General features: G+C 43.4%; 1 protein-coding gene across 1 annotated transcript in view; it reads left to right on the forward strand.

Annotated features, from left to right (window-relative positions):
- The window catches only part of HMX2 (H6 family homeobox 2), a 32,115-nt gene extending 17,454 nt beyond the window's left edge, over window positions 1-14,661 (forward strand). The window contains exons 2-3 of the mRNA XM_018553692.1: window positions 12,709-12,989; window positions 14,157-14,661. Of these exons, the coding sequence (XP_018409194.1) occupies window positions 12,709-12,989; window positions 14,157-14,608 (733 nt within the window). The 3' untranslated portion in view covers window positions 14,609-14,661. The remainder of the gene's footprint in view (window positions 1-12,708; window positions 12,990-14,156) is intronic.
- Window positions 14,662-16,373: the final 1,712 nt, after the last annotated feature.

The following is a 16,373-nucleotide window of genomic DNA, read 5'->3' on the forward strand; positions in this document are numbered from 1 at the left end:
GGTATAGGGGGCTGTGTTTTGGGGACCCTGGTTGTGTTTTTTTCTGTCCTTGTTGCACCATTATAATCATAACTGAGATTCGTTTATTAGATTAGAAAAAAATAGACGTCCATAAGAAGAAGACTGCCCATTACAGAGAGAGAGACAAATGTCCCTCACTGCACTGATCTGTATATAGAGGAAGGCTAGCACCTGCCTAACAGACCAGTGCTATAGACCATTCATCTACATCTCTGGGTTATGACTTCCCAGGCCCATATCATCTGGAAAGGAACCACTTACCACAATGTCCTCGAACTTGAGGGAGTTCAGGGAAGGGCAGCAAAATTAATAAATGGGTTGGAGGGCCTAAGTTATGATGATCACCTCCGGAAATTAAACTTGTTCTCCTTAGAGAAGAGACGTCTAAGGGGAGATGTCATTGTAATTTGCAAACTCATCAATGGGGACAGCAATATTGGGAATAAACTATTTAAACTAAGAACTCAGAAGATGACACTTCATTGCGCATGGTTTTTTTTTTCCCTCTAAGAGCAGTAAAAATGTGGAGTCCTTTCCATAGACTGTGATATCAGCTGGGAGCATTGATAACTTGGTTGAGTTGTTCGGTATACAGTATATACAAGAATATGGGAACTATTGGTATTGGTATACACACATACACACGCATGTAGGTGGAAGTGAATGGACCTGTGTTACCTTGATATGCACAAAGCTGCTGCAGCATCACATTCTCTACCACTGTATTCATCCCCGTACTTTTGTTGTGCTGTACATACCGAGCTGCTACTAACTTCAGCAATAATAACATCTGACCAATCATGATATTATCTCTGTCATGCCCACAATGTTCTAGTTCCAAAAGCAACATTTGCAGCTTTAGAGCCTCTTGTACTGAGAAATGGAGGTAGAGTTACAAGGTTGCAGGAAACAATAACAAGTGACATTAAGGAAGTTATAAACTCTCAAACTTTTTTTTCAATAATGACTCCAGATCAAACAAATATACATTACCCAGCAAAGTATTTCTTAAAATCCTTGCCCAAACACATACAGTCATCAGGTTTCTAAATAACTGATTTTCTTAGCTCGGCTTCCCTAAACTTCCATTCCAGTACATGGTCACAATGGACAGCACAGCCTCCAGGAACTGTTCATCTACTAGCTTGGAGAAGGAAAGAGAAAAAAGAGGGGAGAGCAGGGGAGAGGGGAGTGGGTTGCCTTGCTGTGCCTATGTATTTGTGGAGGCACACGCTGATTACTAGCACACACAAGGATGGCTTCATAGGACCCTGCAAGGGAAAGGAGCCACCCTAAAACAGGATCTCAGGACCAGTGCTCAGGGGACCGGCTGATGATGCAGGAAACTAAAACTTTTACACATAAAGAGGCAGCATTCATTGTAAGTGATTTCATCAGCATTTGAAAGAGCTTAAAAACCTTTTTTCTTTAACATTTGTGTTGTGTTTTAATCTGGAATTCCCCTTTGATGTCGGAGGTGCGATTCTGAGTACATAAAGTGGTAACATTTCTGAAAATCAGGGACAGCTGTCACTTGACATAAATGCTTGTCATTTAGGAGACTTAGCTGACAGGTTCCTCTTCTGTCTGTTGACAGATGAAACTAGTAAGTGGCATGAGCCCGGGGACTCGGGAAGGGTCTGAACTAGTACAAAGCGGTCCCAGGTTCACTTATCTGAAAGGTTATTTAAAAGTTGCATTTCTCTATTTTGGGTACATACAGTGATCTGTCCCCGGTGTGTGTGTGTGCACGCGCGCGTTCTCCTATTTACACATACACACCCGCTTCTGATTATCTGCTGAGACATCAGTGTTTGGGCTATCTTCTACTGTGTCATCATAGAAGATAAGGGACGACTCAGACACTCTCTGGTGTGCAGTAAATAGATGCTGCAGATAGCGGGAATTTTACACCTCTTGTTACACGTGTCACAGCCACTGACCATAAAAAGAGATCTGAGTGACATCACCTGCAGGGATCATACATGTCACCAGGTGTTATGTCACCTGCTCTTACACTGGTAGGTTTTCATACACTCAATCATACAAACAAATCTCATCAGAACATTCAATAATGTCATCAGAAAGTCTACAGACGTCATGCCAACTTCCATTGGGTTGTGTCAGCGTTGTAATAGGAATACATACTAGAGATGTTTCTGATAATACAATCAAAGCTTACTTAAAGGAGAACTATGAGGTGAGTGCTTTTCACTCACCTCATAGTTCTAGCCGACCTGTGACAATGAGACTGTCACAGGTCGGCTCAGTAGATCGGGAGGTGAGCGAACACATGCCGGTGTTCGCTCACTTCTCGATCCTGACACGGCTCTCTGCCGTGACAGGGGAGGGACTGGATTCCCCCCTCCCCGCTCCAATCCACCAGCGCTGACTGGCGGAACGGACGGGGGAGGGGGCGGGTACAGCTGGCTCTGCCTCTAGATAGGCAGAGCCAGCTGTCACTCACGCAGCTGGGCGGATTTCGACATCGATGTCGGGATCCGCTCTGGCTGCGGCGCCTCAGTAAACCGCGAGCTGTAGCTCGCGGTATACTGAGCTTAGGGTGATGGGAGGACCCTAGTTTGTGTCCTCCCGTTACCCTAAGGAGAACTATGGGGAAAAACATTGACCACATAGTTCTCCTTTAAAAAAATCCCTTTTATGTAGTGAGTACTGCCTTCCATCTGCCCATCACCTTCATCATCTTCCCAGTGTGCTTTGTGTCTCTTTCCCTGCTGCTTGATGTGATGCAATGTTAATTTCTCAAGACTGCATATCCCAGAATGCATTGCTGCCAGCAAGCAGTGATAATGTTACATTGCCCAGATGTTGAGTTGTAGTTCAGCTCTTTGAGAGAGGTGACACAAGGAAGCGTATATACGCAGGGCTGGGTGAAATTGTGTCATTGCATTGAGGACGAACATCTTATGAGCACCTTCAAGCTTACAAAACGTCTATTGTTATTAGGAGTGGGATAAAACGTACGGAAACTCAGTATAGAAATGTCACGCTGCTAACACAAAAAAAAGTATGCACTTGTTTATTTTGACATATTCAATAGACATGTCAGCTGCGGAAAAATTCTGCTTGTTTTGGATATTTCCCAATTTCGGGGTTTGGATCAGAAATTCCATTAGGTTCGGGTTTTGGATTCGGACGAAATCCGATTTTTCGTTAGTTTCGGATGAGTTTACGAATATTCGTTGTGAATACCACAAAACACCTAACACATAATACACAGATATTAATACTAAAGCTGAAACTCCTAGACCCGAATGGCATTCGGGATTACGAATTTCTGAATTGCATTCGGGGAGCTCCAGAAAGCAATACGGGTCTGGGAGCCATATTACAGCTGAGGCTTCCAGACCCGAATGGCTTTTGGGAGCTCTCGAATGCTATTCGGAAACTCCGATCCATTTGGGTCAGTTTTAGTATTATGTATATAGAAGTAGTGTTCTATAATGTGAACGAATATTCGTAGCAGCAACATAGCAGCACCCATATATACATAAAGCTGAACCTGCGGCTCCCAGACCCGAATGGCATTTGGGAGCTCCTGAACACAATTTGAAATTCGGATTCAGACCCATTCGGATGCATCAAACCGAAGAAAACACATCTGATTAGCCAGAAAAGTTACATGTCTGATTCAATTTCGCTTTGAACAAAATTCGGACGGGATCCGAAATTCGTAAACGGACATTTGGATTCAGATGCATTAGGATTCAAAAATACGGATGTGTCCGAAATTTGGAAAATTTGTACAAATTTTGATTGGGAGCGAAACTAATCGCACATGTCTACTGTCCATTGTCTTGGATTACCAACCGCGCTTATACAGACTTGTGTCCCTTTTTGCGGTTGTTGTCTCTCTCGTGTACTTCTGTCGTGGCAATTGTAAATAAAGAATTTGAAAGAAAAAAGAAAGAAGCAATTGATTACTAAGCAGATGGAACAAATGGCTACCTACTGGGTGAGCTACACAAGTGGCATGCAGTAGCTTGTCATGTGATCAGTCGTACAGAATTGGAACGCTGCGATCATACTGCCGCCTGTTTGTATAGTTTTCATCATAGAGGGACATTTGTTCAATTGTTATCAGTCAATAATCCTGATTCATCACTAGTAAAAAAAAATACTCCCACATAGCCCTAGACTTAAAAGAGAATCTTCTTAGTAATATTAATCAACTAAATTAAATATTTCTAAAATTAATTAATACAATTAATTAATTTAAAATCCAGTAGAGGAAAGGAAGGGGGGGGGAGCTTTTAAATGCACAGATCTGTGCACCTAGGAGCGCAACCTCAGAGATCTTCCTATTGAAGTCACTGGGATACATGGGAAACCTTCACCCAACTGAACCCTCCACCACCCACCAAAAGCCAAAATGTCAGTTTTGGTTGGACTGGCCCTTTAAGAACTTTATTTTTACTCTCTCCCTATAAACCGTGCGGCGGAGCAGGAGAGCGGAGGACGCAGTTCTTGAATGTGTGAATGAATCTTGTCTGATGGAGGACAGACTTCCTGATAGGATTTCAATGAGAAGGTCTCCCCGGGGTTAATGAGCTGACATCATGATTAAAGCTGACCATTTGTAATGTGTCTGGTCCATGGGGCAGAGTCCTGAAAAGGTTAATGTTCTGAAAGGAGAGGCCCTTTTATCCTGCACCTGCCCCTCTTCTAGGCAGAGAAAGGGGGCCACGGGGCCCGGGGAGAGTAACAAAGGGGGTGGAAGATACACTGAGGGAGAGGAAAGGTAGAGGTCTAATAGTATGATCAAAAGGAAGACACCGACGGAGATAAAGAACTCCTCATCCACGCTGACACTTCCAGTTGTGAGCCAATTGGGGTCAGTGATGAGACAATGGAGGAAACTCTGGAACTATTCAACCACGGGCCTAGGGATAAAGATTTCTGTGCCAGGAGATCAAAGCTGGCAGCTTACGTCCCAGACCTCCTACCCAAATGTTTCTCTCACACTAACCCTTCCTGTAACCCTAACACTGACCTTCCCTGTAACCCTAACACTAACCTTCCCTATCACCCTAACACTAACCTTCCCTCTTAACCCTAACACTAACCTTCCCTATCACCCTAACACTAACCTTCCCTCTTAACCCTAACACTAACCTTCCCTGTAGCCCTAACACTAACCTTCCCTATAACCCTAACCTTCCCTGTAACTCTAACACTAACCCTCCTTGTAAACTTAACACTAACCTTCCCTGTAACCCTAACACTAACCTTCCCTATAATCATAACACTAACCTTCCCTGCAACCCTAACACTAACCTTTCCTGTAACCCTAACGCTAAACTTTCCTGTAACCCTAACACTAAAATTCCCTATAACTCTAACACTAACCTTTCCTGTAACCTTAACACTAACCTTCCCTGTAACTCTAACACGAACCTCCCTGTAATATTCTTCCCCACACCCTGTAACCCTCCCTGTAACCCTGACACTAAACTTCCATGTATCCTAAACACTAGCCCTTCCTGTAACTTGAACGCTAATCCTCCCCTATAACCCTAACACTAACCTTCCTTTTAACCCTAACACTAATCCTCCCTGTAACCCTAACACTAACCCTCCCTGTAACTCAAAGGCTAATCCTCCCTATAACCCCAAAACTAACCCTCCCGGTAACCCTAACACTAGGTCTTTCTTTAACACTAATCCTCCCTTGTAACCCTAACACTAATCCCCCCTGTAACATTTGATCCATACTAACCCTCCCTGTAACCCTAACACTAATCCTCACTGCGCCCTTATCACAAATCCCCTATGTAACCTTAACTCTAATCCTCCCTGTAACCCTAACACCGAGGGTTACATGCTTACATTATCACATACAATGCAGGACTAAGGGTACTTTCACACCAGATGCAGTGCGTTCCGGCACAATTCTGGCAAGAACGCACTGCATCGCGGCCGGCTAACTTTTTTTGTGGGGCAGGAGGGGGCAATGCGATCGCACGCAGGGGATCGCAAGGCACATTGAGCCTGCGGTCTGGTCCGGTGCAGTGCGATCAAAATAGTGCTTGCAGCATTTTGATCACACCGGACCGGACCGCAGGCACAATGTGCCTTGCGATCCCGTGCGGCCGATCGCATTGCGGCCGGAGGGCGTGGTTACGGTGCCATTCACTTCAATGGCCCGTCACGCCCCCTCCTGCCCCAAAAAAAAGTGAGCTGGCCGCAATGCGATGCAGTGCGTTCTGGCCAGAATCAGGACGGAACGCACTGCATCTGGTGTGAACCTAGCCTAATAGTCCTGTGTTGTACATAAAAACATGGGGCGGCCCACAGCCCAAATGTGATCCAGGATGACTATCAGGTGTGTTCTAGGATCTCCAGATTACTGACAGAGGACAATAAGGTGGACCAGCACTTTACAGCAATCTCTGAGTGAAAAACTGAACTAACATCTGTGGATACCTTAAAGGGGAAGTACAAGGAGAGAAATATACATAGACTTCAATTGCTGGCCTTCTTCTGAATTGCTAGTTACCTGGCTGTCTTTGGCTTCAATATTGTGATTTGCTGATCAAAGCCAACAGCCAGTAAAGTCAGGAGCAAGTCAGCAATTCTTTGAGGAATTGAAGAAGCAATTCTTTACATATTTGATGAGTGTGTTGTTGTGTTCCAATATCACTGAACTGTCTATGGACACAATACAGGGTGCATATGGAAAGACTGATGTGTACGGACCTTAAATCTCAGATGAACCTTCTCTGAGGCTATCATAAGAAATGCTGACATCTACAGGTATACGCTGTATACTACCACATCCACACTGCGCGACCCAGCCTGCTCCTGGACAGAGGACGCGGCTTCATCAAAGGGGCAACAAGGATAAATGCTCTGAGCGGACAGAGCCAGGGGGCACTATGGGGACTATTTATTGTGCTCTGCAATCTGCTTTATGGCAGAAATTCACTTTCTGGGAAAACTTTATTTTTGCTTTTTGTTTTTTTTTTAAATTTTGGACAGCGCTGACCAGCAAGAAGATTGTGCTGAGGTGTTTCCTGCTCTCCCAATGGGGAGATTTCTCCTCACTTCCTGTCTTGGAACCACATAAAGCCACTTTTTACATTTCTTGTCCAAGATATTATTTATTTATATGCTTATCCATGTATTGAGCTTTTCCTTGTTCTCTCATGGCATGGGAGCATGGAGCCGGCTTACCAGCCAATCAGGAAGCCGAGCAGCGTGTAATGATTCGCTGCCCGGCTTCCTGATACCGGAAGCTCAGGTATCAGGCCAGTGGAGTCACAAGGGGGGTGCGGGGATGCGGCCCACACCCGGTTGCCACCATTGGCAGTCATTTTAGTGTCACCCCCTATGAAAAGTCGCGTCGGGTGAACGTCCTCTTCTCTCTCTGCTGACGTCCATCACCTAGATGGCCGCCAGGAGGCGTCAATAAGATGACCGCGCATGTGCGATTACATCACGGCCTTGTGTCACCCCTTCTCCACTCCGGGTGACACCTGGCCTTGGAACGCCCCTGTATCAGACTAGGCATCGGAGCATTTGGGCGAGTACGAGTATCGGTGCATCCCTAATAAAATATAAATGAAAAGAGAAGGTTTTATTTTTTAATTCTATGATCATGTGCATAAGGGGGAAGGAAGAAGGAAAGAAAGGAAGAAAGTATAATGTAATCCAGGGGTAGGCAACCTTGACACTCCAGCTGTGGTGAAACTACATATCCCATGATGCCTTTGTCTCTGGTAGTCATGCCTATGGCTGTCAGAGTCTTTGAATGCCTCAAGGGACTTGTAGTTCCACAGCAGCTGGAGGGCCGAGGTTGTCCACCCCTGGTATAAGCAGTATACATTTTTGAGTAGGAGGAGAGGGCCAGTAGACCCGTGTAGGTCTTCTAAATGGGATGAAGAGTTTTCTGATAGAGAAGGAATATTAATATCTGTTCTGAAAGATTATACCTGGAAATAGGCTTCCTGTCGCTATGTCCCCATGTGTTGTCTTCTCTCATAAGGGGCTCTTAGTTAGTGATGGAGACGCAGGGAGGAGGGAGGATTAGGCCACACATAGGACACTGAGTTTTTTGTTCGGAATCAATTAGTCCATTAATTAAATCTATCAAGTGAGTATTTAAAGATTCTACTTCTGGTCAAAGCCCGGGCGCTCATGTGACGGACATTTAATAACATTACCGGCACTTCATTCGATAAGGCGCGCATAATAGACCGGTTCAGAATTAATGAAAATATCATCTGAAAACCCCCTGACATTCGTCTTCATCGATTTCTATAGTGCCCAGCAATGTTCTTTTTTTCATGAATGCGGAATATAAAGACGCGGTGTGTTTTTTTCCATCCACCTTGTATAAGGAAGAACTCCAAGATTTGTGGGAATATACCACAGCTGGAGCACAGAAGGGGGAAAGGTGAGGGGTCATTGCCACAGGATCACGGATCAGGTGAGCATATCTGCTTTATTTTCAGCCCTTAGAGAAAAATGAGAGCTTAACCCTTGCAGTGCCGGGGCAGCCTCACCACAAGGGTTACATTTTACAATTCCTGAAGTTGTTCTTTAATGAAACACCCAAAGTAGAGTGGAATATGAAACATGGTGACATTCTGATGGTGTCACAAGGGGGGTACGGACCGCACTGGGTGACACCATCAACGGGGAGGACACCAAAATGACTGACAGTCAATTTGGAGTACCCCCCTCTGAAAAGTCGGGCACTCGGCTATGGATTGAGAGCCCGACAGCTGCACAAGAGAAGAGGGGACCCGGCGGCATATGTTATCCTGCTGGATGAACGTCCCCCCCTCTCTTTGTCGGCCTCCATCACCAAGATGGTAGACAGCAGTGAGGTGCACGTGATGTCAATACGCATGTGTATAATGATGTTAAGTTTAACGTAATGACATACACGCCAGCTGATACCCAGCGGGCACACCAAGTGACACCAGGCCTAGTGACGCCCCTGCCCCCCCTCCACCCTGAATCATTGGGTGCTTCTCTCCGCCCGCAAAGTCCCATCTTCCACCGTGGCAGAGACACTCACAGACCGTGCAAGCAGAAGTGGGGTCACCGCATTGATGACTTGCTCCAGCCCCATAACAGAAGGCCTGTGCTTCTGTACAGACCTGGGGTCGGGGTAAACAGTGCAGGAACCCACGACGCACTGTTCGCGGTTGCAATGCAAACATTTAATAAATGCATTTTTTTTTATTTGCTTATTGCGGGCGCATTTATTACATTTTCTGCAGAAGGTGGACGATACCATTAAAGCAAACCTGAAATGTGAAAATATAAAGCTGTCATTACTAACCTCTCCCTCTGACAATGCTGGTTCCCTGGCTGGCGGGCTACTTTCCCAGTTACTGACCTGCAACCAGCCTGCAGATTAGGGGCTCCGACTTTCAATGGCTGCATGCTTGTCTCGGGTCAGTGGGGTTGATTTACTAAAGGAGCGGAGACTTAGAAAAGTGAATGTTGATTGGCCAGTGAAACGTCTTCAAGAAAAATACATCAGGTCCAGTTGCTTTGACTTATTTTTTACAGATATACCATGACCTGGTTGAATGAGAACTTTCACAGACATAATGTCGATTGAGCTTAGTGAATCAGATGAAGATATGCTCAGCCAAGAATTCTGTTCAGCGTCTGAATCCCAGTGACAGCCAGAGGGGTAGACATGACTTTTTCGGCATTGCTCATAGACATGCATGCCTGTACCCCTTAATGCCTAGGCACAGCAATGGCCTGAGGCCTATGGCTACCTCGAGCCCGATAACAAGTCAGATATATTTTACTACAGAAGCCGCCTATAAATAGCTTGGCGCTCCGACCAGATAGGGCCATTGTGGGAGGATCAATAAACCATTTCCACCAAATGCAACATTAATTCATGAATCTCTTTCCTCTTACTCCCCAATAAAGATGACAGGTAATCCGATGAGCCGGGGGCTGGGTGACAGGCGCGGCTGCAGGCATTGGGTGATGGTGTAAGAGGGTTCCTTTATGAAATAGCATTGTCTCAGGTTCCAGGCGCCAGACGCTCGTCTCTCATCCAGCAATCATACACACTGAGAGGGAGGGGGGGGGGGATATTAAGGACGAAAAATAAAACTTATATACGCAATCTCTGAGGTTTTTTTTTTTTTGCTGCATCAATGTCCTTGCTTGCATTTAAAGGACCAGTACAACTAAAATACAAAATGCTACTGAAATTGATGTGTTCTGGCAGTTTTTTGCCTGGAACACCCAAATCTGCCAGGCTTGCCAATTGCAGTGAAATTCATAAAGCTTGTCACACGCGTTACAATCTGATTGTACAATGTCATTTACAGCTACCATCATCTATGCAGTGCAGAGGTAGGCAACTCTGTTGCCTACCTCCAGCTGTTGTAGAACTACAGGTCCCATGAGGCATTGCAAGGCTCTGACAGCCACAGGCATGACTCCCACAGGAGGATCTGTGAATGGGGAAACTACAAGTTCCATTAGGCACTGCAGCAGAGGAGATTCTAGTTCTCAATGGCATATAAGTGCAGTGATGTGACCGCACTTGTAGTCCATTCTTTCTTCCTCCTGTCTGTTAGAGAATGTCCGTACCTCGGTGTGGACAGGGATGGGAGGAAGAATCTGCAGGACCCAGAGCATTGCACCGTGATCCACTGATCATAGCTGCAATGCTTTACTGGCTAGTGTGAAAAAAAATTATAATTGCACATTTGTTTCCTTTATGAAGATGTGTGCATGTATTATTTTTTTTTACATTGGATCTTTCCTTTTATGAGCTACAACCAACCAGGTTTAAGCTAAATGCTGCATTTACTGCGTTTAATTACACATTTTGCAGCTTTCATGTTAAAAATCTTACAAAACCGCCGATGGCTTTTAGTGTGGATACATCACTCCTGGGCCAAACTCTGCTTACAATCTTCTCTATCTGCTCTAACTCTAGCAGACATATCCATTTCTCCCTATTAGGTATATTTGGCATGTCCAATGGGCTCCCCGCTTGTCTGGAGAGAAGGGTGGTGGGTCTGGGGAATGGGGTAGATGGCACCTGACTCTGTCCTCCTGTCTATGTTGTTTATTTGTTGTATTTTCCTGTATACTAGTCTGCTGTAATGAAAACATTGTTGTATTTGTTTAGAATTGTTCCCTTTTATTTAACAATAATGAGATTTCTAAAAGAAAAGAAAACATACCTGCAACAACATGCACAAAATATACAAGAAATGACAAAAACATGAGGCAAAGTGCAACAAAATGAGGGTTAGGCTACGAGCATATGGTCATTAAAAAAAACACCTTTTCTTTTTTTTATTTATGAAAGAAACTGGGTACAGGGGGGCTGATTTATAAAGACTGGGACAAAGGTGGCGTAAAGATGGAGATGTCACGTTTTATCTTCCAAATGAAAAAAGATTAATGATAAGAGCTCCACTTTTTCTTTCTCAATCAGCATATGGTCATAAAAAAATAAAAAAAATAAAAAAAATAAACCTTTTCTTTTTTTTTAATGAAAGGTACTGGGTACACTGGGGCTCATTTATAAAGATTGGGACAAAGGTGGCGCAAAGGTAGAGGTGTCACTTTTTATCTTCCAAATGAGAAAAGATTAATGATAAGAGCTCCACTTTTTTCTTTCCCAATCATATATTAATATGTCCAGAAAATACAGAGCCGCCTGTCCAGATTGTTTTCTTTTTTTTTCAATAATTTATTAATACAGGGCCACCTATCCAGATTTTTCTCTCTGTTCCCTAATCATATAGTAATACAGAGTCGTCTGTCCAGATTTTCCCCTCTTTTTTCCAATCATAATAATACAGAGCCTCCTGTCCAGATTTTTCTCTTTTCCCTAATCATATAATAATACAGAGCTGCCTGTCCAGATTTTTCTCTCTTTTCCCTAATCATATAGTAATACAGAGCCACATGTCCAGATTTTTCTCTCTTTTCCCTAATCATATAGTAATACAGAGCCACATGTCCAGATTTTCCCCTCTTTTTTCCAAATATTATAATAATACAGAGCCATCTGTCCAGATTTTTCTCTTTTCCCCAATCATATAATAATACAGAGCCATGTCCAGATTTTTCTCTTTTCCCCAATCATATAATAATACAGAGCCATGTCCAGATTTTTCTCTTTTCCCCAATCATATACTAATACAGAGCCGTGTCCAGATTTTTCTATTTTCCCCAATCATATCCTAATACAGAGCTGCCTGTCCAGATTCTTCTCTCCCATTTCTCCCAGCTGGGCACACAGGGGTGACACCTTCACCTGCAGGGATCTGAGATGCCTCCACATGCATCCACTGCTATGCCATGGCAATCCCATTTCATCTCCCCAGCATCACATCACTGAAATCCGGTGCATGGGGCGATCATCCTACCCTGGAATTTCAATTTTTCCGGGGCTGTCTGCAGCCTGTGATTGGTCCTCCAGAGCTGTGAGTGTCATGCAAATGTAGCCACACCAGCAGGCAGTCTGGAGATCAGTAGGGACTTAGTGCTGAGGAGGGGAGGGAATGCAGTCTCTGTGTGTGCAAACTGGAAGCCAAGACACCCCCCAATAAAAAGAAATAATAATAAAATATAGCACCCCCCCCTCCTCCCACCACACCTTCTCCCAGCATCTCCATCATCCTCATCCTCTCCTCTTTCTTCCTATGTACTCAGGATGAGCAGCAAGGAAGAGGTCACTAAGTGCGCCCCAGCGACCCTCACCAGCTTCACCATCCAGTCCATCCTGCAAGGCACCACATCTGATCGGGGACGTGCCAAACCTTGTGCCAGGGAGCCCATCACAAGCAGCCAGCCCAGCCCCAGCACATCCTCAGATGAAGAAGATCAGGACGAGGGATGGAGAGAAACCAGATGCTTCTGCCCTGAATCAGCCGGCAAGGAGTCCAGGGAGCAAGCCCCACATACCTGCAGCCAGCACAGGTGTCACAGTAAGTACCCACCTTATACCTAGGCATGGGAGGAGGGGAGGGGGGCACCGAGCTGTATTTTATGAAGCGTTTAGTGCTGTGTACCGTCCGCTTTTATATCGGGCAGTAAAAAAAGATGAGATGAAAATGTCATAAGGCTGAGCTGTGATGGAGGCTACGCACTGACACCGGGCTCCCTGAGTCCTGCTCAATCTGCCCAGCGTGACACCGCCGTGCTTCCTGCCCTGAATAATTTACCAGACATGATAATAAGATGCTCTCCCCGGGCCCCCATTCATCTCCACCGCAGACAAGTGCACCCGGGCTCCATGGTGGGCACCAAGGGGTTAATGGGACATGGGGAGAAACACAATGTCATCAATCAAAGCCAACTAAACCCTTCTCTGTGGATTCTACTGCTTACTAATAAAGAAGAGAGATAAGGAAATACATGACATTAAAGCCAGATCGATGGGTGGATGGATAGATAGATAGATAGATAGATAGATAGATAGATAGATAGATAGATAGATAGATAGATAGATAGATAGATAGATAGATAGATAGATTGAATAATGGAGGGGGGGAGAGAGAGAGAGAGAGAGATATGATTGATAGATACACTATATTGATTGATAATGAATAGATAGATATATAGATAAAGAAATAGATGGAAAGATTGTAGAAAGATAAAAGAAAGAATATAGATAATATAATTAGATAGATAGATAGATAGATAGATAGATAGATAGATAGATAGATATATAGATCGATATTTGAATAATAACTTCATGTAGATTGTTTTTGGGAAACTGTAGACTGAGTTTTATTTTCTTTATTAGACAGATCTTTCCATGTCATGTAACATGTTACACATGATAGTCATCTTAGAATGGATGTCATGATACAAGCACCATACTAGTCACAGCGAATTCTCTAGTTTCGAACTCTGGTTCAGTGATATGAGGAAACTAAAAGTTATAACACTTACACATTCCGGAGAAGGTTCGCTAGATATATATGTATTCCTGATGCAATGTTTCACTGATTTAAGTGTATTGATAAAGTGTATATAATGATTCGTAAAACGGGCACATAGGTTGCTATCCCCCTGTAAACATGGTGGAGATGTGCTGTAACGAATTCGCTCGAACTTTAATTGGCCCTCTTGTTGGTGGCCCGAGAAACGGGCAACGCGAGGATCGCGCAGTACAGAGAGGAGCCGGCAGGACTATCCGGGGGACAGGGACAGACATCGCACCCCTTCATCTGGGGACAAGCAGGGCAACTCCAAGAAGAAGACCCGGACGGTGTTCTCCAGGAGCCAAGTCTACCAGCTGGAGTCCACCTTTGACATGAAGAGGTACCTGAGCAGCTCGGAGAGGGCTTGTCTGGCCTCCAGCCTCCAGCTGACAGAGACTCAGGTGAAGACCTGGTTCCAGAACCGCAGGAACAAATGGAAAAGACAGCTGTCCGCCGAGCTGGAGGCTGCCAACATGGCGCACGCCTCTGCGCAAACTCTTGTAGGCATGCCATTAGTATTCAGGGACAATTCTATCCTGAGGGTGCCAGTGCCCAGGTCTATAGCCTTCCCTGCCCCCCTCTATTACCCTGGCAGCAACATGTCCCTGCCACTCTATAAATAATACAACAGCAAGCTGGACTACTGAACAGCGCCCCGGTTTGGCCCTTTGGACTACAGAACACTGCCCCTCTTTTGCCCTGTGGACTACTGAACAGCGCCCCTGGCCTGCTACCAAGCCACAATGGAAGATACACCATGTGTATGCGCCCTAGGTCTCCTTATCTCCCCGCCTTGCTGCGACAATTTTTTATGTATTATCATTTTCAAGGTATTTGACAATTTTATTATATATAATTTTTTATTACCCAAATAATAATAATAATAGTATATTATTATTATTATTAATATTATATTTCTATTTCTTATTATTTCAGTGGTAGGTAAAACCACTGCTCAGATGGTCTTATATACTAATATATGGTCTTATATACTAATATACTTATTGGATTTTCTCCCCAGATTGTGGTTAGAAATGCAAAATGCACATAATTATAATTAACTATAAATTATTTTCTAAAGGAAGCTATAGAAAAAAACCCCAAACGAATTATTTTAAGTACATAAAGTCAGATTTATGAGCTGTGAACGATCTAGACATAAAAACGAATACCAAAAGCCACCAATGATATAAGAATGAGCCCAAAAGCTAATAAACACATTATTTTCCAATTAGTATTGCAGTGTAGTTATAAATGAATTTAATATTAAATGCCAGTTAATTATTGATTTGAGTGAAATGTTATTTATTGATAGTGAATGGAATTGTTTCTGTATATGCTGTATCCTGCAAATAAGGGGCTTGGCTGGTAAGAGAAGTATTTGATGTTTTCGGAGATTGCTCATTGAGGAGGATGCTGTGGGTTGGATGGCAGCGTGTGGATGAGCGCCCTGGCAGCGCTGGGTACCGCTGCCACCTGTTCTATGGCTGCTCTTGGCTGAAGACATGGCAGATGAACAATGGCCGAGCCAGAGACGAGGCTGACAAACGTGTCATTCTCTCCCCTCCCAAATCCCAATTGTGAGGGTAATGAGCTCTGTCAATGAAGCGATTTGCATGTTTACCTTCCTCAGGAAATCAACCATTTTAATATGCGAAACGTTTAAACCAAACTGCGCGATAAATTGTGCGCTGAGAGATGCGATTTTTTCCCCCTTTGCCATACAGCTGCCAGGGACATGTGACTGTCAACGTGACTCACACAGCACCTAGGATGATGGAAATGAAAACTGATGAAGAGACTAATAATTATTAATCAACTGTATTGGTGGCAGCAGCACAAAAGAGTAAAACCCCCATCTTCAGCAGCTTTATCAATTTTTTTTTTTATTTTCACTATCTTATTTTCATTCATTATTTTCAATACTAATTATATTGGTTTACTTTTTCATTTTACAATTTTTCATTATTTAGTTAAATAATAGTAGTAGTAATAATAACAACAATAATAATAATCATTGTCATCATAATAATAATATTAATTCTTATTCTTATTCTTATTAAAAGTACTATTTTTTACAATTCAAAAGGCTGTGATATGCATAAAAAATATATAATTTGTGGTAGTAGTAGTAGTAGTAGTAGTAGTAGTAGTATCAGTAATAATAACAAGAACAACAATAATAATAATAATAACAACAATAATGACAAAATAATAACAATAATTCTAATTAATATTATTATTATTTACAGCAACAATTCAATAGCTTTGATAGGCATACAAATAATATATTTACCATCACCAAATATGTGGTTGGTTAATTGACACTTATCTTTTCATCTCTCAATCTCAAAAATGATATATGTATACAATAAAATACAATACAAA

The sequence above is a fragment of the Nanorana parkeri genome, unplaced genomic scaffold (genome assembly GCF_000935625.1).
Source record: "Nanorana parkeri isolate BGI_ZX_2015 unplaced genomic scaffold, ASM93562v1 scaffold127, whole genome shotgun sequence".
Classification (NCBI taxonomy): domain Eukaryota; kingdom Metazoa; phylum Chordata; class Amphibia; order Anura; family Dicroglossidae; genus Nanorana; species Nanorana parkeri.